General features: G+C 43.5%; 1 protein-coding gene across 14 annotated transcripts in view; it reads left to right on the forward strand.

Moving 5' to 3' along the window:
• DOCK9 (dedicator of cytokinesis 9) overlaps nt 1-23,230 on the forward strand; it is a 446,969-nt gene that overhangs the window by 168,006 nt on the left and 255,733 nt on the right. For all 14 annotated transcript variants that reach the window (XM_077482985.1, XM_077482977.1, XM_077482982.1 and 11 more), the window contains exon 4: nt 2,952-3,034. In XM_077482985.1, the coding sequence (XP_077339111.1) occupies nt 2,952-3,034 (83 nt within the window). The remainder of the gene's footprint in view (nt 1-2,951; nt 3,035-23,230) is intronic.

A 23,230-nucleotide genomic window follows, 5' to 3' on the forward strand; every position in this document is an offset into this window, starting at 1 on the left:
ATGTATCTGTATGCACATATAGTTGTGGTCCAAAGTTAGCATACCCTGGCAGAAATGGAGACATTTTGGTATTGATATTGAAAACTTTTATTTAAAGATGGTGATTATATGAAACCATTTATGATGGAATCGTTGTTTGGCTACTTTTTAAATCATAATAACCTTAATCCTCCAAATGGCCCTGATCAAAAGTGTACATACCTTGGAATGTTTGGCCTTGGTGCAGACACAAGGTGAGATACACATGTTAAAATGGCAATTGACGTTTAGTGGTTGTAAAGGAAGAAGTTTTTTTATCTTAATGCATTCTATGCATTAGGATAAAAAGCCTTCTGTGTGCAGCAGCTCCCCTCGGCCCCCACAATATTTACCTGAGCCCCTCTCATTCCAGCGATGTCAATGAGTGCCTCAGCCATCTTGGACTCTCCCCCCTGATTGGCTGAGACACATAATCGGTGCCATTGGCTCCCGCTGATATCAATCGAACTTGGCAAATCAGGAGAGAGAGGTGGGGCCAAAACGCTGCTCCATGTATGAATAGATGCATGGAGCGGCAGTTAAGCTTGGGTGCCCCCATAGCAAGCTGTTTGCTGTGGGGGGCACTCAACAGGAGGGAGGGGCCAGGAGTTCCAGCCAGGGAACCAAGAAGAGGAGGATCCGGGCTGCACTGTGCAAAAGTAGAACATTTTTATTTTAATAGAAAAAAAGAGACTAAACAATCAATTTAATTTCCCACATCTGTGGCTTTTTAAATTGCAGGCACATCGGCAGTGGTGGCCATATATTTCAATAGGCAGGAGGGGAGGGGGAACGTTGAATACACCGCCCCAAAGATGCTGCTTGAGGACTTTTTTTATGTCCTGCCATTGCAGCGCCCCAGTGTGAAAGCACTCTGGCTTTCACACTGGGACTGCAGGGGGAGGCACTTTACAGGCGCTATTTTTAGCACAAAGGCACCTGAAAATGCCTCTGTGAAAGGGGTCAATGGGCACTTTCACACTGGGGTGTTGGGGGCATCGGCAGGCAAAGCGGTGATTTCAATTGGCAGGGCTGCTTTATGTATACACTACTCCTAAAGCGCCTCCAAAGATTCTGCTTGCTTGACTGTTTTTTTATTTTTTTTTTTTTTTTTTTTTACTGTCCCGCAAGTGCATCTCTCCAGTGTGAAAGCACTCAGGCCTTCACACTGGAGTGACAGGAGTGGCGCTTAGCAGGTGCTATTTTTAGGGCTATAGCACCTGTAAAGCGCAAGTAGCTTAAGTGAAAATGTCCAGATTGGGCCTGGAGTGTCTATTTTCTGTGGCCACCATTTTCCAGCACTGCCTTAACCCACTTGGGCATAGAGTTCGCCAAAGCTCCACTCCTCCATGATGACGTCATGGAGCTGGTGGCTGTTAGAGACCTTGCACTCTTCCACCTTCCTTGTGTTTAGGTTTGGAGACCTACTTGGCTAGTCCATCATCTTTACCCTCTGCTTCTTTAGCAAGGCAGTGGGTTTCTTGTAGGTATGTTTGGTTTGTTATTATGTTGGAATACTGCCCTGCAGCCCTGTCTCTGAAGGGAGGGGATCATGCTCTGCTTCAGTATGGCACAGTACATGTTGATATTCATGGTTTCCTCAATGAACTGTAGCTCCCTAGTCCAGGCAGGACTCATGCAGCCTCAGGCCATGACACTCCAATCACCATGCTTGACAGTAGGCAAGACATGATCGTCTTTTTGTACTCCTCACCTGGTTGCTGCCACATACGCTTGACACCATCTGAACCAAATAAGTCCTTCTGGGACAACAGCCATGAAAACCAAGTTGCAGTGTGAGGCATATGGTCTAAGCACTGACCGGCTGACCCCCCCTACTCCTTCAATCTCTACAGCAATGCTGGCAGCACTCAAACATCCATTTCCCAAAGACAACCTCTGAATATGACGCTGAGCAATGTGCACTTAACTTCTTTGGTAGACCATGTCGAGGCCTGTTCTGAGTGGAACCTGTCCTGTTAAACCGCTGTTTGGTCTTGGCCACTGTGCTGCAGCTCAGTTTCAGGGTTCAGTTCAGTTTTAGGCCATCTTTATGTAGAGCAACAATTCTTTTTTTTTTTCCAGATCCTCAGAGACTTCTTTACCATGAGGTGCCATGTTGAACTTTCAGTGACCAGTATGAGAGAGTGAGAGCGAAAACACCAACTTTAACACACCTGCTCCACATTCACACCTGAGACATTGTAACACTAATGAGTCGCTTGACACCGGGGAGGGATAATGGATAATTGGTGCCTAATTTGGACATTTTCACTTAGGGGTGTAATCACTTTTGTTGCCAGCGGTTTAGGCAGTGGCTGTGTGTTGAGATATTTTGAGAGGACAGCAAATTTACACTGTTATACAAGCTGTACACTCACTACTTGATATTATAGCAAAGTGTCATCTCTTCAGTGTTGTCATGTGAAAAGATGTAATAAAATATTTTAAAAATGTGAGGGGCGTACTCACTTTTGTGAAATACTGTGTGTGTATATGTGTTGTGTGTGTATACATGTGTGTGTATACGGTACATGTGTGTGTATACATGTGTGTGTATATATGTGTGTGTATATATATATATATAATATATATATATATATATATATATATATATATATATATATATATATATATATATATATATACTGGAATTGATTGCAGCACTGTACCAGGTGGGGGTTTTGGTATTTCATGATCTTCAGACTGTTTCACAAATTTTAGCGGTGTTTTAAGTACAGCAACTATTATTTGGGGCTATTTGCGTTTTTTATCTTTTCATTTATAATTCTTGTGTTAGTATTAAGTCACCATTGAAAAGCAGAGAATGGTTGAGTATTGATACTAGCATTGTTTATATATTATTCCTGTCATGCATGTTGCCTGTCATTGGTAATAGCAGATTTTCCTTTTCTTTTTTTTAAATACCTTAGTGCATCAAAACGTACAACTCTGACTGGCATGTTGTCACTTACAAGTACGAGGAGTATTCAGGAGATTTCCGGCAACTTCCAAAGTAAGTGCTACCCTATGACAGCTTTTGCCTGTTAAAGCTGTGAGCATGTTGTGGTGTTGTGGAGTATAGGTGTGATCTGCTTGAGCACATTGTGCAACAAAGGTTTATTTTCCTGTGCTGCTTTGCAGCTCCGCTGCTGGCGTCCAAAAGTATTTCCAATGTATGACCCATAATTTATCAATCACTGATGGTTAATCACCATTTAATGGTATAAAAAGAGGACAGTAGCAAACTATTGAAATTAATGTTTATTATTTTGCTATATAGGCCTAGGTCAGTGTTACCCGGTGTATCTGTATACAAGTGGACATTGGGATTCAGATTAGATTGTTGGAACTGCTGCATAAAGAGAAAAATTTACTCCTGATAACTTTAGTCATGTTCCTCCACCAGCTGAGCAGATGAAACCACAGTGCAGTTTGGATCAAGTGTCCGGGTACCAGGTGGAAGGAGACCCGGACACATGATTCAAAACTCATACATTCTGTACAGGTGGCAGCCCCATGTACTTTTATGAAAAATAACCCTGTTCTCTTATTGCTTCCTTTGTGTGAAATCTCTAGTGTTCCTGCCAGTCCCTCTGCTTTCCTATTAAAAATGGACCAAGCAGGAGAGCACAGCGTGGTCAGTTCTCTAGCTGTGCTGGGAACTCGGCCTCCTCTCAAATGGTCAGGCTTGTCCTGACCCCCCCCCAGCTCTTATGCAGGAGATAACAGCGGAAATGTGAACACTTATTAAAAAAATAAAATAAAATGTAATCTATAATAGAATAAAATTAAATTATGCCTTTTTGTTTCAATTTTAAACTGAATGGGTTGATTTGCAAGGTGATCGTTTACAATCGTTTTACGTTAACCTGTTTGATTTACCCTGCATTAACAAAGCACAGGTTTACTTTTCAACGGATCCAATAGGTTCTGTAGGGTTAGACTTAAACCTGCCCGTTTGCATGAATGTTACTTTAGAAATGTTTTAGGACAGATCAGGTTCACATTAACCACTTAAGGACCAAGCCTCTTTTTGATACTTGTTGTTTACAAGTTAAAAAACATTTTTTTTCTAGAAAATCACTTGGAACCCCAAACTAAATATAAAATAAACTTAAATTTTTAGACACCTCAGAGAATAAAATGGTGGTCATTGCAATACTTTGTTACACTATTTGCGCAGCGGTCTTAGAAGCGCAATTTTTTTGGATTACTTTCTTTTTCATACATCATGGAACACAGTCAGGCTAATATTCATTACCTGCTGGGTTATACTTAATCATTAGGTGAATGGCCACTGGTAGACCAAAGGTCTTTAGATAGGAATTGATCTCTTATATATCCCCTCCCATATAGGAAGAACTTTAGTTTTTTACCAGTGTCTGCAAGGTGGATGGCACGCTTTTTTTGAGATCTCTGAGCTCCAGGTCGCTACTCCCACAAATGGTTCCAAAATGAATCGAGATTGACCGATCGGATCCATTTAACACAGGCTTTTATGCTTAGATAAATGGTACCTGAGCCTCGTAAAGAAGACTCAAGTTCCTTCAAGGTTTTGCCTGTAATGTGGCCTCCGGGCACTGGACCCTGTGGAGTGGAAATCCTGGACACTACACCGCTAAGGCATTTCCTGCAGGGTGCTGTACAGGTCCAACGGAGTGGACCCTAAACATGAAAAGGGTACCCAGTCCTTGAAGGTCCAAGTGACTGTAACCCGCCCTGAAGGGTGAAGATTGGGTCCTTAGTTTCTAAGTGACCCAGCGCCTGGACAGCTAAGTGAAACCCCTTTATTTTATTATTGTGGGGTGTCCCAGTGATTGTTACAATTAGTCAAGCTAGCTAAAAACTGGACACCTGTGTGCGGTGACCATACGGGGGAGATTTGGGCTAGGTGTTTGCATAGTGTACCTTTTTTACTTGTGTCTGGCTGTTTACCTGTATGATGGCATGCTGTTTCGTCTTGGTTTGCCAGAGTGCACGTGCGTTCGCAAGAGCGCCACTGAACTCAGCAGTTTGTTTGGGGGCCATGGCGCACTCGGCTTCACAGCACAAGCCTTTATCTGGCCGCTCAAAGAATTGCATTGTATGAGAATACAGTCATGCCCGTTCACGCACATGCGTGTGTGCACACGCACAGAACGTTCCGGCACTTACCTAGCTTTTTTTAAGCTGTACAGGCTCAGAACAAACACTGGTTAATGCTTCCTTACCCAGGTCACTTGAGTCACCGGGTGTTGCTTGGCAGGCTAAAGGTGCTTAACAGGATTGTTGCATCCTTGGTGAGCTCTATTAAAGGGTCTCCCTTCTGATGTTTTAATACCACACCCAAGTACTCTGTTTGCGTCTATTACATGTCTTCCAAAAAGAGGAGTGGGACTAAAATCACAGGGAAGGGCACACCTATGTCATCAGTAGTTCCTGATGAACCTAGTCGTATCCCTAGTGTTGTATTCCCTGAAGAAACAGAGGCTTGTGGGCAATCTGAGCCGCTGCGCCTATCTGGTATTGTGCCTACAATCATCGCTGCTGCTTCATCCTTTATCACTGAGGATGAACTGTCCTCAGCCCTTGCCGGGTTAGAGCACAGAATTGCTGGCATGATTGCCTCCTTCCCGCAGGGTGGTAGAAAGCGCGACAGATCCTCCTCCCCAGAGCCTCTTAGTCTGGAGCAGGAATGGGTTGAGAATGGGGAAGAGCTTAAAGTTCGGGACTCTGGAGTGCCCGGCAGATGAGTCTGCTTCCAAGCAATCTGGACAAGTCAATGTCAGCCTCTCGGTCGCATAGGCTTTTGATCCTGACTCTGAACGAAATGGTTCGTTGTGCCTTTAAGTTGCCTCTTGCAGAGGTGACTGAGCCCCCCTGGTCCTCTTTGGGATCTCTGAAGCCTTTTTAGGTTGCACAGATGTTCCCGCTACACCCCTTGTTGGAACAGACAGTTTATGCAGATTGGGAACATCCTGACAGGACTTTTTTGCCTCCTAAAAGTTTAGTTAAAGTTTGTAAATAATGGAGCATGCCAGCCGTAGATTCAGCAGTCTCTTCCTTAAACTTAACTCGTCCGGTAGATAACACACAGGGCTTAAAAGACCCTGCTGACAAGAAATTGGAGTTATTATTACAGTCTTCCTTTTTTTTGGCCAGTTCAGCTATTCAGCCAGATGTTGCCAGTCCATAAAAGAGCAGGTCAAACGGCCTGATAGGCCTAACCAGGAGGATGATCTGCCTGCATATGAGACGAATATTCCTCGAGCGATGTGTTTTGCTGTTGATTCTTTAACCACTTCTGGATTTTTTCCATGCTGGTTATGGAGTCGAGTAAAAAAAAATTTTTTAAACGTGCCCCGTCCTGCCGAGCTCTCGTGCACAAGTGAACCCATACGTGAGTAGCGCCCGAATATGAAAATGCTACTCCAACCACACGTGTGGTTTCGCCGTGATCGGTAGAGCGAGAGCAGTAATTCTAGCCCTAGTCCTCCTCTGTAACTCAAAACATGCAACCTGTAGAATTTTTTTAAACGTGGCCTATGAAGATTTTTAAGGGTAAAAGTTTGTCGCTATTCCATAAGCGGGCGCAATTTTGAAGCGTGACATGTTGGATATCAGTTTACTCCGCGTAACATTATTTATTTTTGTTCAAAAAAAGTGTATTTTTTCCAAAAAAAAGTGCACTTGTAAGACTGCTTGCGCAAATACGGTGTGACAAAATATTGCAATGACTGCCATTTTATCCTCTAGGGTGTTAGAAAAAAATGCATTAAATTTGGGGATTCTAAGTAAATTTCTAGCAAAAAAAAAAAGTTAACGCCTAAACAACAAATCTCAAATAGCCTCTGTCCTTAAAGAAGAGCGCTACCTGCAAAAAAAATATTAAAAGTCAGCAGCTACAAATAGTGCAGCTGCTGACTTTTAATAAATGGACACTTACCTGTTCCAGGGTACGGTGATGTCGGCAGCAGATGACGAGCAAAATGCTGTAACCATTTTCTCCCTCTTTGCAAAATGATATAAAAGCTATTGCCTGCTAGTGGCTTTCCTAAATATTTACACTTTGCAGTATAGAGATCATTCCATCACAAGGCTTTATGTACACACAGATTAGGTTGACCACTGGCTGTGGGAAAAGGCAAAACGCGTCAAAATCACGCTGAGTTAGCTGCGTTTTTGCAGCCTGCGGTCATTTTTCCTATCCTGAACACAATTCAGGAGAATGAGATTGAGGGGGTGTTGAACCTCCACTAACCACAGCAGCTTCTAAACTCATGTAAAAGCCAATGTGTACATGAGCCCTAACACTTCCACTTCCTAACACTTCAGAACGTGTTAAAAGTATTATAGTCTGAGGTTTCAGTTCTCAACCCTATCTGTCTTCATGCACATGGGTTTGCTCACTCATGCAACATAAACATGTGTCATGTTTTTGATGTGCAGGTGCCGAGTGCAGTCATATATAGCTATGACTGGGTCAAGGCTACTGTACATAGCTATGTGCCGCTAATTGCAGGTAAGGGCTCATGTACATGGGGGCAGTTGAAACGCTGGATACTTGACAGCTGAAAACAGTCAGTTTTACAGCTTTTACATACTGAGTTTATGCGAGTTTAGCAGCAGTTCTGAAAATTTGAGTTTAGAAGCCTTTTTTTTTTTTTTTTTTTTTTTTTTTTAGGCCTCGTGCACACTGGTTTCTTGTAAACGCTGTTAATCCTCACAGGCAAAAATCTGTGTGTTTTTTAAACTCGCCAAGCTGCATTTTTTCAAAAAAGTTTAGTGAATTTAGCGGAGTATTTCAGAGATAAGAGTTTGGGAGTTAATTTATTTCATTGGCCAAAATTATAATTTGTTCTTACTATTGGAATAAAGGCTGAAGTTCTAACTGTGCCTAGAGTTTGTGTTTAACAGCATTCATCATTTTTTTGTGGTTAGAATTGCGTCTCCTGAATACGATTTTAGGGCGTTCAGAAAATGGCCTATAAACTCCTCTGCTTATAAACTGCTAAAAACTTCAATGTGTGCATGTACACAGAGGATAAGATTAGGGGAGTTTAAGGGCAGAAAAAATAAATGCTCAAACACACAAAAAATGTGAGTAACAGCAGTATGCATGAGGCCTAAGTATTAACTTAGAAGTGTTTCTTCTGAAATGTATCCCATTGCTTATTTCCCTTTTAGTCCCTTTTTCATTAAATGTAAGCAATGGGTCTTTAAAATCTTTGAGTTATTATCTCCGCCTGTTGCATGGTGTCATAGAACATCAGCAGGGAAATATTTTAACTTGATTCTAGTTATGGAGACCATTTCCATTTTACAGTGTGCTCTTGAAAAACCTAGAAATATGCAATTAAATGCTAATCAGTGGAAGGTCACCACAATACAACTCTGTCCCATGGGATTCCTCCAGGCTTTAATCTTTTGTCCTTGAAATGATTTTTGTGTAGCTATAAATATAAAGACAGGTTTGTCCATGATATTTTTATATTCTGCTAATTTTACAACACGTTTTATAAAACCCCCTCTCAAAAAACATTAGTGTGGTCCTAACATTTTAGTGTTGGGCAAGATGAGCGGGGGGGGGGTTTAGTGTTGGGCCAGATGAGCGGGGGGGATTTAGTGTTGGGCCAGATGAGCGGGGGGGATTTAGTGTTGGGCCAGATGAGCGGGGGGGATTTAGTGTTGGGCCAGATGAGCGGGGGGGGATTTAGTGTTGGGCCAGATGAGCGGGGGGGGATTTAGTGTTGGGACAGATGAGCGGGGGGGTTTAGTGTTGGGACAGATGAGCGGGGGGGGGTTCAGTGGTGGGACAGAAAATCGGGGGGGGGGGGCTAGAGCAGTGGGGCAGATGTGAAAGGCGGTGTATTGGTGGGGCAGAAGAGCAGGGGGTACAAAGGTGAGAGATATGTGCAGGAGGTACATTGGTGGGGCAGATGAGAAAGCGGTTTACAGTGGTGTGGCAGATGAGCAGGGTAGTACAGTGATGGGGCATACAGTGCCTTGCGAAAGTATTCGGCCGGGGGGGGTTTAGTGTTGGGCCAGAGGAGCGGGGGGGGTTTAGTGTTGGGCCAGAGGAGCGGGGGGGGTTTAGTGTTGGGCCAGAGGAGCGGGGGGGGTTTAGTGTTGGGCCAGAGGAGCTGGGGAGGGTTTAGTGTTGGGCCAGATGAGCGGGGGGTTTAGTGTTGGGCCAGATGAGCGGGGGGGTTTAGTGTTGGGCCAGATGAGCGGGGGGGTTTAGTGTTGGGCCAGATGAGCGGGGGGTTTTAGTGTTGGGCCAGATGAGCGGGGGGGTTTAGTGTTGGGCCAGATGAGCGGGGGGGTTTAGTGTTGGGCCAGATGAGCGGGGGGGTTTAGTGTTGGGCCAGATGAGCGGGGGGGTTTAGTGTTGGGCCAGATGAGCGGGGGGGTTTAGTGTTGGGCCAGATGAGCGGGGGGGTTTAGTGTTGGGCCAGATGAGCGGGGGGGTTTAGTGTTGGGCCAGATGAGCGGGGGGGTTTAGTGTTGGGCCAGATGAGCGGGGGGGGGGTTTAGTGTTGGGCCAGATGAGTGGGGGGGGTTTAGTGTTGGCCCAGATGAGCGGGAGATTTAGTGTTGGGCCAGATGAGCGGGGGGGTTTAGTGTTGGGCCAGATGAGCGGGGGGGGTTTAGTGTTGGGCCAGATGAGCGGGGGGGGTTTAGTGTTGGGCCAGATGAGCGGGGGGGGTTTAGTGTTGGGCCAGATGAGCGGGGGGGGTTTAGTGTTGGGCCAGATGAGCGGGGGGGGTTTAGTGTTGGGCCAGATGAGCGGGGGGGGTTTAGTGTTGGGCCAGATGAGCGGGGGGGGTTTAGTGTTGGGCCAGATGAGCGGGGGGGGTTTAGTGTTGGGCCAGATGAGCGGGGTGGTTTAGTGTTGGGACAGATGAGCGGGGGGGTTTAGTGTTGGGACAGATGAGCGGGGGGGTTTAGTGTTGGGACAGATGAGCGGGGGGGTTTAGTGTTGGGACAGATGAGCGGGGGGGTTTAGTGTTGGGACAGATGAGCGGGGGGGTTTAGTGTTGGGACAGATGAGCGGGGGGGTTTAGTGTTGGGACAGATGAGCGGGGGGGTTTAGTGTTGGGACAGATGAGCGGGGGGGTTTAGTGTTGGGACAGATGAGCGGGGGGGTTTAGTGTTGGGACAGATGAGCGGGGGGGGTTCAGTGGTGGGACAGAAAATCGGGGGGTGGGGGCTAGAGCAGTGGGGCAGATGTGAAAGGTGGTGTATTGGTGGGGCAGAAGAGCAGGGGGTACAAAGGTGAGAGATATGTGCAGGAGGTACATTGGTGGGGCAGATGAGAAAGCGGTTTACAGTGGTGTGGCAGATGAGCAGGGTAGTACAGTGATGGGGCATACAGTGCCTTGCGAAAGTATTCGGCCCCCTTGAACTTTTCAACCTTTTGCCACATTTCAGGCTTCAAACATAAATATATAAAATCTTTATTTTTTGTGAAGAATCACCAACAAGTGGGACACAATTGTGAAGTGGAACGAAATCTATTGGATTTTTTGAAACTTTTTTTAAAGCAGAGGTCCACCCTAAAGTGGACCTTCGGCTCATTGGAATCCTCCCCCCCTCCGGCGCCACAATTGGCACCTTTCATGGGGGAGGGGGGTGCAGGTACCTGTACAGTACAGGTATCTGCACCCACTTCCGGCATAGCTATCTGCGGAAAGGGGCGTAGATTAAGCCCCTTTCCGAAAGTCCCCCGCTGCCTGCTGGGAAACACACGGATCCCAGAGGCAGCGGGACCAGCCTTATTGCGCAGCGCGACTCGCGCATGCGCAGTAGGGAACCGGGAAATGAAGCCGAAAGGCTCCACTTCCTGATTCCCATACCCAAGATGGCCGGCGGCAGCACTCGAGAGACGATCGAGAGATCGGCTTCGGGTGCCGACATCGCGGGCGCGCTGGGCGGGTAAGTGTCCTTATTTTAAAAGTCAGCAGCTGCAGTATTTGTAGCTGCTGGCTTAAAAAAAAAAAGAAACGGCGGAACTCCCGGCGGACTCCCGCTTTAACTAATAAAAAAATGAAAAGTGGGGCGTTCAAAATTATTCGGCCCCCTTGCGTTAATACTTTGTACAGCCACCTTTTTGCTGCGATTACAGCTGTAAGTCGCTTGGGGTATGTCTCTATCAGTTTTGCACATCGAGAGACTGAAATTCTTGCCCATTCTTGCTTGCAAAACAGCTCGAGCTCAGTGAGGTTGGATGGAGAGCGTTTGTGAACAGCAGTTTTCAGCTCTTTCCACAGATTCTTGATTGGATTCAGGTCTGGACTTTGACTTGGCCATTCTAACACCTGGATACGTTTATTTGTGAACCATTCCTTTGTAGATTTTGCTGTATGTTTGGGATCATTGTCTCCAACAGGTTTTCATCCAGAATGGTCCTGTATTTGGCTGCATCCATCTTCCCCTCAATTTTAACCATCTTCCCTGTCCCTGCTGAAGAAAAGCAGGCCCAAACCATGATGCTGCCACCACCATGTTTGACAGTGGGGATTCTGTGTTGAGGGTGATGAGCTGTGTTGCTTTTACGCCAAACATATCGTTTTGCATTGTGGGCAAAAAGTTCGATTTTGGTTTCATCTGACCAGAGCACCTTCTTCCACATGTTTGGTGTGTCTCCCAGGTGGCTTGTGACAAACTTTAGGCGAGACTTTTTATGGATATCTTTGAGAAATGGCTTTCTTCTTGCCACTCTTCCATAAAGGCCAGATTTGTGCAGTGTATGACTGATTGTTGTCTTATGGACAGACTCTCCCACCTCAGCTGTAGTTCTCTGCAGTTCATCCAGAGTGATCATGGGCCTCTTGGCTGCATCTCTGATCAGTCTTCTCCTTGTCTGAGCTGAAAGTTTAGAGGGACGGCCAGGTCTTGGTAGATTTTCAGTGGTCTGATACTCCTTCCATTTCAAAATGATCGCTTGCACAGTGCTCCTTGGGATGTTTAAAGCTTGGGAAATCTTTTTGTATCCAAATCCGGCTTTAAACTTCTCCACAACAGTATTACGGACCTGCCTGGTGTGTTCCTTGGTCTTCATGATGCTCTCTGCGCTTTCAACAGAACCCTGAGACTATCACAGAGCAGGTGCATTTATACAGAGACTTGATTACACACAGGTGGATTCTATTTATCACCATCAGTCATTTAGGACAACATTGGATCATTCAGAGATCCTCGCTGAACTTCTGGAGTGAGTTTGCTGCACTGAAAGTAAAGGGGCAGAATAATTTTGCACGCACCACTTTTCAGTTTATTTGCTAAAAAAGTTGAAAATATCCAATAGATTTCGTTCCACTTCACAATTGTGTCCCACTTGTTGGTGATTCTTCACAAAAAATTAAAATTTTATATCTTTGTTTGAAGCCTGAAATGTGGCAAAAGGTTGAAAAGTTCAAGGGGGCCGAATACTTTTGCAAGGCACTGTTATGTACAGGGTGCTACAGTGGTTGTGGTGGGGCAGATGAGCAGGGGGGTACAGTGGTGGGGCAGACGAGCAGGGGGGGGTACAGTGGTGGGCAGATGTGCAGGGGGGGGGGGGGTGGCAGTGATCTGAGGCGTAAAGTTGCAGGAATTGGGGCTGATCTGAGGCGTGAGAGTGCAGGATGCTATTTCCTCGCTACTAAAGTAGTTTATAGCATTTACTTTATAAAAAATTTTCATGATTGAGAGTGTGAAGTTTTTTTTGTTATAAAATCGGCACACTCAATTTCTTTGAAAATATTCATTGGCACATTGTGCTCAAAAGGTTGCCTACCCCGATCTAGATTACCCATCAGTTTTATATGTATTAAATCAGATTAGCAACGCAGTGCCATGGGATAAAGATGCAAATTCCATAGCCCATGGGAAAGCTGAATTGTTTTGTCTGGTTACACAGTATCCGTTATAAAAGATGCAGTTACCGGTGGCACAGTGAGCATATTCTCCGCCACGAAACCCTAAAATATGCAAAATACTCTCTATGGCTAGAGGAAACCTTTAAAAATGTACAGAAAGTGGGTTAAAGACCGAACTGTGTAACTAATGCTGTCGGCATAACTGGTGCTTAGTTATATCAAGTGAGTTTTTTGTCATAGCTTGTTTTGCTGTCTTGAATACTTTTTTTTTTCTTTTGTATGCTAATTGTAGGAGCAGGAATTCTTTCACTTTATGGGCAAGATGTAGGTCCTAATGGTTGTATTCCAGTAACAATTTCCTGCATTTTTGTTGCAGTAACAATAGCCCCTCCAACAACTGATGTTTCCTGCCATGTGTTGGAGTGCTTTGGCCTAAGTTATGTTTCAGGAATGTTGCTTTCCAAGGCCACATTAGATCTGTGGAAGCAGGCAAATTGGTAATCTTCCCTCTTCCCGATTGACGTTTTTCCAGTATTGATGTACCGAACTGACCAGAATTAAAAACATTATAGTTCTTCTTTGGTTTGCTCAGAGAATGTATGAGCGTTTTATAACTGAATTCTACCAGTAGCTGTTGCATATTGCTGTCTTTGCATGCCGATTTACAGGGTCAGGCCACTGAAAAGTGATATTTATTACTAATAGTTTAATGGCCAGTTATCCTAATGACTTCTCATGCTTTTGAGAACTCTAGTGGTAATGTTATTCACCATGATTCCTAACTTTTTTGCTGCCCCGGCTGCCTTATATTTTCTTTACAGGTGCATAGTCATATCAGGTTCATCGCATACCAAAATCTGATTATCACTTTTTGCATAGATTGACCCTAAACCAGCAGGGTAGAGAGAGTTGGAACTCCCTCATAAATTCCAGGAAGGTGTACCATCCTATAAGGGTTTATCATGTATACCCAAGGCTGGATATCACTTAGGAGGCACTGGATAGGTTGCCAGTACCTCTGAAGAGGTAAAAAAAAAAAATCGTATGTTTGCTTTAAAGAAAAAGTACAGTCAAAGCTCATTTGACTGTATTTCTCCTGTGGATCACAGGAGTGCAGTTCATTCTGCACGCCTAATTATAAACTGGTATCCCTGCGCCAAGATGGGGAAAGAGAAATTATATTAATGGGATGGGGTACTGCTGCACTCACTGGAGGGGTATGTCTGAACCCAGGGAGAAAGATTGGTACAAAGATAGTGGTGCGCTGTACAGAAGGATATATGAATTTACAATAGTTATATACTATCTAGATATGTAAAGGTAAAATCCCAGTAAAGCCAGCGAAGGTGGCCAAAGTAAGTATAGTATAGGGTCCACAGTGTGTATACAGGTAAATAAATAACAGCTAATAGCACATCTGTATATATCAGGTATAGAAAGAAAATATCGTAATTAACATATGATTCTCTTTGGTTAATAAAATTGGCATACACAACAATACATACAAGTGAAATTGATTCATAGAAGTTGGTGGTATTTTATAGTGATAAATTTGTGTGCCAAAAGCTTAATATATAGGGATAAGAAAAAATGGATATAAAATATATAATAATAATTTAAAAAAAGGCAAAAGAGGTGCAATGGTGCTAGAAGCTGAGTCCAAAAAACACATTTAAATAATCGTCTAAGCAGACGGATGAATATCTATATCAAATGTCCATGTAAAAGTGCATGCCTTGAGATAAAGTGCTAACTATACGAAATCGCATAAGGTGCAAAAAAAAAAGAATAGTGATTATAACAGAAGTCGCATAAAACTTAGGTGAACTTGGAACCAAAAATCGCATACAATATGGGTAAGCTACAAGTGTAAATAAAGCGCTAGGTGTTCGTCATTGCAATGAGTGGTAGTTAAAGTGATCCAACGAAGTTCAGTGGGGTGACGTTATTTTCCCGTGCGATCCCAAATGGTCAATTTATGGATGTCCCCTTACCTTACTGCTGTAAGGTTACAGCATATATTGAATGTGTCTTTAGGTGTCCCTGAAGACTTTTTTCCTTTATGGGTCCTAAAATGGCAATTCCTGTTTGGCGTCCCTCTTGTTCTTTATAAGGTGTGTGGCCTCTTTAAGGGTCACTTTGGGGTATTCGCCATAGGTAGTCTCATGCCAGGCAACATATGTTGGATTAAAACATAAAGGAAGGCTGCCCCATAGCGTAGTAATTAAGCGCAATATTTATTATGGAGATAAAATTTTAAAATCAGGTACTCACAAACATATGGTATAAGCATGCAGTGTAAAAACGAGCAGCAAGCTCGACTAACGTCACTTCCGGTAGCGGTATTCATGACGCGTGTTCGTCACGGGTCACGTGATTTCATCATCCCCTGATGAAGTCACGTGACTCGTGACGATCACGCATCGGGAATACCGCTACCTGAAGTGACGTTGGTTGAGCTCGCTGCTCGTTTTTACACTGCATGCTTATACCATATGTTTGTGAGTACCTGATTTTAAAATTTTATCTCCATAATAACTATTGCGCTTAATTACTACGCTATGGGGCAGCCTTCCTTTATGTTTTAATCCAACATATGTTGCCTGGCATGAGACTACCTATGGCGAATACCCCAAAGTGACCCTTAAAGAGGCCACACACCTTATAAAGAACAAGAGGGACGCCAAACAGGAATTGCCATTTTAGGACCCATAAAGGAAAAAAGTCTTCAGGGACACCTAAAGACACATTCAATATATGCTGTAACCTTACAGCAGTAAGGTAAGGGGACATCCATAAATTGACCATTTGGGATCGCACGGGAAAATAACGTCACCCCACTGAACTTCGTTGGATCACTTTAACTACCACTCATTGCAATGACGAACACCTAGCGCTTTATTTACACTTGTAGCTTACCCATATTGTATGCGATTTTTGGTTCCAAATTCACCTAAGTTTTATGCGACTTCTGTTATAATCACTATTCTTTTTTTTTTGCACCTTATGCGATTTCGTATAGTTAGCACTTTATCTCAAGGCATGCACTTTTACATGGACATTTGATATAGATATTCATCCGTCTGCTTAGACGATTATTTAAATGTGTTTTTTGGACTCAGCTTCTAGCACCATTGCACCTCTTTTGCCTTTTTTTAAATTATTATTATATATTTTATATCTATTTTTTCTTATCCCTATATATTAAGCTTTTGGCACACAAATTTATCACTATAAAATACCACCAACTTCTATGAATCAATTTCACTTGTATGTATTGTTGTGTATGCCAATTTTATTAACCAAAGAGAATCATATGTTAATTACGATATTTTCTTTCTATACCTGATATATACAGATGTGCTATTAGCTGTTATTTATTTACCTGTATACACACTGTGGACCCTATACTATACTTACTTTGGCCACCTTCGCTGGCTTTACTGGGATTTTACCTTTACATATCTAGATAGTATATAACTATTGTAAATTCATATATCCTTCTGTACAGCGCACCACAATCTTTGTACCAATCATTCCGCATGCCTGCGACCTGTTTTCAGCTGACAGCAGGCTAAAGCTGTAACAGAGCAGGTCCGGGCTTAGGAAAGATCGCAACCATATAGTCTGGATCCACCCACATGCCTGAGCCGGTACCCAGCTCAGCCTCCCAGCAAGCTGCTCCCACCCTCTCCACAGCCCAACACTCCAGAGAGCGTGGGGGTTGTGCAGAGCAGAGAGCTACATACTGTCACCAGCGCTCTGCTCAGGGAGCTCTAAGAATCAAGCGATCATTGGTTTTTGATCGCTAGCTTCTCAGTGTTGGAGTAAGCTGGAGTAAGCTTATCTATCTGGATGCTGCATCCAGATAGATAAGTATGATTCTGAAAAAAGCCCAATTCCCATACTTTTAAATTAAAACCGGTCATGAGCACAATATGGGCTTTGCCTTTGCAGGTCGTCTGCCGAATATGTTAGATGCCTGGCTGTTACAGAGCCTTCTCTAGTTTTAAAGAGTCTGACTTACTAATGCAAAACAATCATGCAGAGGAGAAATTTATAGTGGAACTTTACCCTGAACAACTTGATTAAAAAAAATAAAAAAATCCATACATTCCACATTAATAATAATGCTGCCAAAATTAGTGTATGTTATAAACTGCCTCCATTATTGCTCCTGAATGTTCTTAGTGGAGGCTGCCATTTTTCTGAAGCCCAGCCCCCATGAATAGCAGTAAGCCTTTGATAATATGATACTAAAATTATTAATAAATCTTTAGACTGTCAGCAGATTGGACTCTACAAATAGAGAGCAACTGAGCGTGTGCAGAGCAGGATGAGAGTGTATTACTGGATTTTAAACGGTATAGGCACTTATTTTTAATGTTTTACAGATGTTCACTTCCTCAATGTTAATGATTAAAGTATTTAAGTCCTTTTGTAAGGTGGATGTGATATGCTGTGGAGACAAGAGAGCAAAAGGATTGTGTGAAAAATAGATAAAGTCGTTGAGCAATGTTGCAATAGAAATGATGTGCCCACTGTATGAGGGAGACGTATGTGTATGCAGTGGCCGACCTCCCCTTACACATCACCGCCTGAAACTGGGGGAGACTCCGTGTGACTCCTTCTCATCTTCACCGAAGAAGGTGGAGGAAACAGCGTGAGGTTGTCACTGTTATTGTAGTATAGAATATATTTGCCTCATTCTCTTTCAACACTTGTCATTAAAGCAGACACGTTCTAAAATTGTAATGTGAAAGTCACAGCAGAATGTGTGATCCAGTCACATTTAATTAAGGAATATATAAGATGCAATTTTCTTAAAGCTGTTAGTTTGGTTTATTTGCTATTTTACCAAGTGTGCACAAGTTCTGTCCTAATTCACATTGATCATGTGCGTAAAGCATCCGCTAATGTTCCAACACTGTCCTGTCCCAATCATAGTTCAAGACTGGTGGGTCAACTGTTTGGAATATGCTTTTTTTTTTTTTCCAGACCCAAAATGTTCTCTACTGATCTACATTAAAACATCTAACAATGTAGGGATCCCAAATACTGTGTGTGCAGACCTGACTGAATTTAAGATGCAATATATGAAAACACACAACTGCTATTCATGTCTTATATAAATTTGGCTACAATTGTATTATAGAGACTAAGCTTGGAGGTAAAGTGGTGTCAACAGGGCATATAGCGATTATTTTCTTTAAAAAAATTTAAATCTACTTTGAATTAGAGCTGCACAATTAAGCGTTAAAAAATCGTGATCTCAATTCAACCCCCCTGACTATCTCTATTGCAGAGATTGACGATTCTTTCATATAACAAGTGGAGAGACTTATCTGCTCACTCAGCTATGAAAAGAAAACATCCGGGCAGTCTGCCAAGTTTTCAACATGATACATTGTAACTAACTCTTCCTTCTATGGGTCCTTTCACACGGGGCGGATCAGTTCTGATCCGCCCCATGGATATCCGTTTGCTCAGCGGGGATCACTCCGCCGATCCCCGCTGAGCAGGGACATGACAGGTCCGTCTCTGCATACTGCGCAGGGATGGACCTGTCACAGCGCCGCTCTCCCCTATGGGAGATCGGATGACGATGGACCGCAGTGCCCGTCGTCACCCGATCCGATCCGCAGACGGATGGAAAAATAGCCTTTTCCTCCGTTACACTTTTTCGGATCGGAGCGGGTCGGATGTCAGCGGACATGTCACCGCTGACATCCGACGCTCCATAGAGCTCTATGGAGCACCCGTTCAGGTCCGCCTGAAAAACTGACAGGCGGGCCTGAACGGGACGTCAGTGTGAAAGGGGCCTTAGATCAAAGGGATAAACTTCTGTGTGGAAAAAATAATTCAGGCAGTCTGCCAAGTTTACAACCACTTAACAACCAGCCCATAGCCGAATGACAGCTACAGGGTGGTTGCTTAACTCTGGGAGGACTTTATAGAACGTCCTCCCAGAATCCCGCTCTCGCACGCCCCCCTGGGGCATGCACTCAAGAGCATCCTCGTGGACCCGGCGCATCAGATCACGGCTCATCGCGGCCGTTTACCACATGATCGATCCGTCAAATTACGGAGCGATCACTTGTAAACAAACCGGCGACATAACATGACGCCGGTTCCTCCCTCCCCTCTCTGTATCAATTGGTACAGTGGAGGGGAGAGATTGGTGTCAGCAGCGCTGTGGGCTGGATCTGCAGTGCCCACAGTGCTGCTCACCGACAATTAACCCTGCCGTGCTCTGCCAATACCCAGCAATGCCCTGCCAATACACTGCGATACCCTGCCAATAATCTGCGATACCCTGCCAATAATCTGCGATACCCTGCCAATAATCTGCGATACCCTGCCAATCTGCGATACCCTGCCAATCTGCGATACCCTGCCAATAATCTGCGATACCCTGCCAATGCTCGGCGATACCCTGCCATGCTCGGTGATTCCCAGCCATGCTCGTCCATGCTTGGATGTACTCAGCCTCTGTATGTTGCCAGTGTGTGGAAGTCTCACATGTGTTATCGCCGTACTCAGTAGGAGAATCTATTTTGGGGTGTCATTTTTGGTATGTGCATGCTATGTGTTAGAAATATTGTATAAATGGACAACTTTCTGTTAGAAATAAAAAATGCCTTTTACCACTTCATATGACGTCCTTGACTTTGTGCAGGAATATCTGAATGATGGGTGTAGCCACAGGCATCATTCAGATATCAGCTTTTTCAGACGGCGATTCCTTACACCATAAGAACAATCATAGCGGCTTTTCCACTGCTTGATCGTTCTTACAGGAGGCGAGAGGGGACGTTCCCCCCCCCTCCCGCCGCCCTCCGATGCTTCTACCGACTCACCAATACGATCAAAGCCAGAATAGTTTTTTTTATTATTTCAGGCTTCCCAGCCTAGCGTTGAGATCTGGGGTCTTATTGACCCCAGATCTCACTGTAAAGCGGACCTGTCATGCCATATTCCTATTACAAGGGATGCTTACAGTCCCGCCCACATATGAAAACTGTGTTCAAATCACATGTGAGGTATCGCTGCAAACACTAGTGTGATAGAAATAATTTTGTCTCTAGACCTCCCCTGTAACTCGAAACATGTAACTATTAAAATTTTTTAAAGCGCTGCCTATGGGGATTTTTAAGTAGCGACGTTTGCCGCTGTAGTGTCAGTTTGCTGCCTATCACAGGATGCTGCGGAAGTGACGTTGTTGCGTACTGCGCATGCGCGATGCGTTCCAAACACTCGCGCCGTGCGTTCCAACATAGTTTCGGCAATACAGTTCAGCGAAACCATCACATAATGTTACGGAAGTGATGTTACACACAACACAAACACTGGGCCGTTCGTTACAACACTAATACTTCCCTTGTTACCTAGTAGGTTTTGCATTGCTGGGACTTGTAGTGCCTATCCTGAGCTACATGCTTCAATGTTCAGTGTCCTCATCCTTATCCCCGAGCTTCAATGTTCAGTGTCCATCCTTATCCCCCAGCTTCAATGTTCAGTGTCCATCCTTATCCCCCAGCTTCAATGTTCAGTGTCCATCCTTATCCCCGTGCTTCAATGTTCAGTGTCCTCATCCCTATCCCCATGCTTCAATGTTCAGTGTCCTCATCCCTATCCGCAAGCTTCAATGTTCAGTGTCCTCATCCTTATCCCTGTGCTTCAATGTTCAGTGTCCTCATCCCTATCCCCATGCTTCAATGTTCAGTGTCCTCATCCCTATCCGCAAGCTTCAATGTTCAGTGTCCTCATCCTTATCCCTGTGCTTCAATGTTCAGTGTCCTCATCCCTATCCCCATGCTTCAATGTTCAGTGTCCTCATCCCTATCCGTAAGCTTCAATGTTCAGTGTCCTCATCCTTATCCCTGTGCTTCAATGTTCAGTGTCCTCATCCTTATCCCTGTGCTTCAATGTTCAGTGTCCTCATCCTTATCCCCGAGCTTCAATGTTCAGTGTCCTCATCCTTATCCCCGAGCTTCAATGTTCAGTGTCCTCATCCTTATCCCCGAGCTTCAATGTTCAGTGTCCTCATCCTTATCCCCGAGCTTCAATGTTCAGTGTCCTCATCCTTATCCCCGAGCTTCAATGTTCAGTGTCCTCATGCTTATTCCCGAGCTTCAATGTTCAGTGTCCTCATCCTTATCCCTGTGCTTCAATGTTCAGTGTCCTCATGCTTATCCCCGAGCTTCAATGTTCAGTGTCCTCATCCCTATCCGCAAGCTTCAATGTTCAGTGTCCTCATCCTTATCCCGAGCTTCAATGTTCAGTGTCCTCATCCCTATCCCCCTGCTTCGATGAGGACACTGAACATCGAAGCATGGGGATAAGGATGAGGACACTGAACATTGAAGATCGGGGATAAGGATGAGGACACTGAACATTGAAGCACAGGGATAAGGATGAGGACACTGAACATTGAAGCTTGCGGATAGGGATGAGGACACTGAACATTGAAGCATGGGGATAGGGATGAGGACACTGAACATTGAAGCACAGGGATAAGGATTAGGACACTGAACATTGAAGCTTGCGGATAGGGATGAGGACACTGAACATTGAAGCATGGGGATAGGGATGAGGACACTGAACATTGAAGCTGGGGGATAAGGATGAGGACACTGAACATTGAAGCATGTAGCTCAGGATAGGCACTACAAGTCCCAGCAATGCAAAACCTACTAGGTAACAAGGGAAGTATTAGTGTTGTAACGAACGGCCCAGTGTTTGTGTTCTGTGTAACATCACTTCCGTAACATTATGTGATGGTTTCGCTGAACTGTATTGCCGAAACTATGTTGTAACGCACGGCGCGAGTGTTTGGAACGCATCGCGCATGCGCAGTACGCAACAACGTCACTTCCGCAGCATCCTGTGATAGGCAGCAAACTGTGACACTACACCGCCATTCCACGAGCGTGTGCAGTTTTGAAGGGTGACATGTTGGGTATCTATTTACTCAGTGTAACTTCATCTTTCACATTTTGCAAAAACATTGGGCTAACTTTACTGTTGTGTGTGTTTTTTCTTTTTTTTTTTTTTCTTTTTTTTTAGCACAAAACTGTTCTTCCCCCCAAAAAAGCGTTTTAAATTTGCTGTGCAAATACCGTGCGAGATAAAAAGTTGCAACGACCACCATTGTATTCTCCAGGGTCTTTGCTAAAAAAAAAACATATATAATGTTTTGGGGTTCTATGTAATTTTCTAGCAATGATGATTTTTACATGTAGGAGAGAAATGTCAGAATTGTCCTGGGTGCTCCAGAATGCCTGATGGCGCTCCCTGCATGTTGGGCCTCTGTATGTGGCCAGGCTGTGTAAAAGTCTCACACATGTGGTATTGCCATACGCTGTAGTAATGGCAGAATGTGTTTTGGGGTGTAATTTGTGGTATGCATATGCTGTGTGTGAGAAACAAACTGATAATATGACAATTTTGTGAATTTGCAAAGAACTGTGGGAAACAATGGCAACTTCAGAAAACTCATCATGCCTCTTACTAAATACCTTGGAATGTCTTCTTTACAAAAATGGGTCATTTGGGGGGTATTTGTACTTTTCTGACATGTTAGGGTCTCAAGAAATGAGGCCATCAGTACTTCAGGTATGATCAATTTTCAGATATTGGCACCATAGCTTGTGGACTCTATAACTTTCACAAAGACCAAATAATATCCACCAATTTGTACTTTTTTTTTTTTTTTACCAAAGATATGTAGTAGTATACATTTTGGCCAAAAATGAAGAAAAAATACTAATCTGCTAAATTTTATAACGGAAACAAAGAAAAAATGTTTTTTTTACAGAATTTTCAGTCTTCTTTTTTTTTTTTTTATAGCACAAAAAATAAAAAGCCCAGTGGTGATTAAATACCACCAAAAGAAAGCTCTATTTGTGTGAAAAAAAGGACAAAAAATGTCATATAGGTCCAGTGTTGTATGACTGAGTAATTGTCATTCAAAATGTGAGAGCACCGAAAGCTGAAAATTGGTCTGGTTATTAAAGGGGTTTAAGTGCCCAGTGGTCAAGTGGTTAAACAATGTGTAAATGCAGGAAGTTTAACCACTTAAAGCCAAAATTATTTCTGACACTTGTTTCTTAAATGAAAATCAATATTTTTTGCTAGAAAATTACACACATATATATATATATATATATTATATATATATATATTATATATATATTATATATATATTATATATATATTATATATATATATTATATATATATTATATATATATTTTAGTAGAGACCTTGGGGAATAAATTGTCAGTTGCTGCAATATTTCACACTTTTTTTGCTCAGCAGTCTTTGATTTCTAATAGGTTAAGATTAAACAGATTTCAAACAAGC

Source organism: Lithobates pipiens, unplaced genomic scaffold, assembly GCF_037356315.1.
Source record: "Lithobates pipiens isolate NorthernLeopardFrog02 unplaced genomic scaffold, aLitPip1_a1.2 Scaffold_16, whole genome shotgun sequence".
Classification (NCBI taxonomy): domain Eukaryota; kingdom Metazoa; phylum Chordata; class Amphibia; order Anura; family Ranidae; genus Lithobates; species Lithobates pipiens.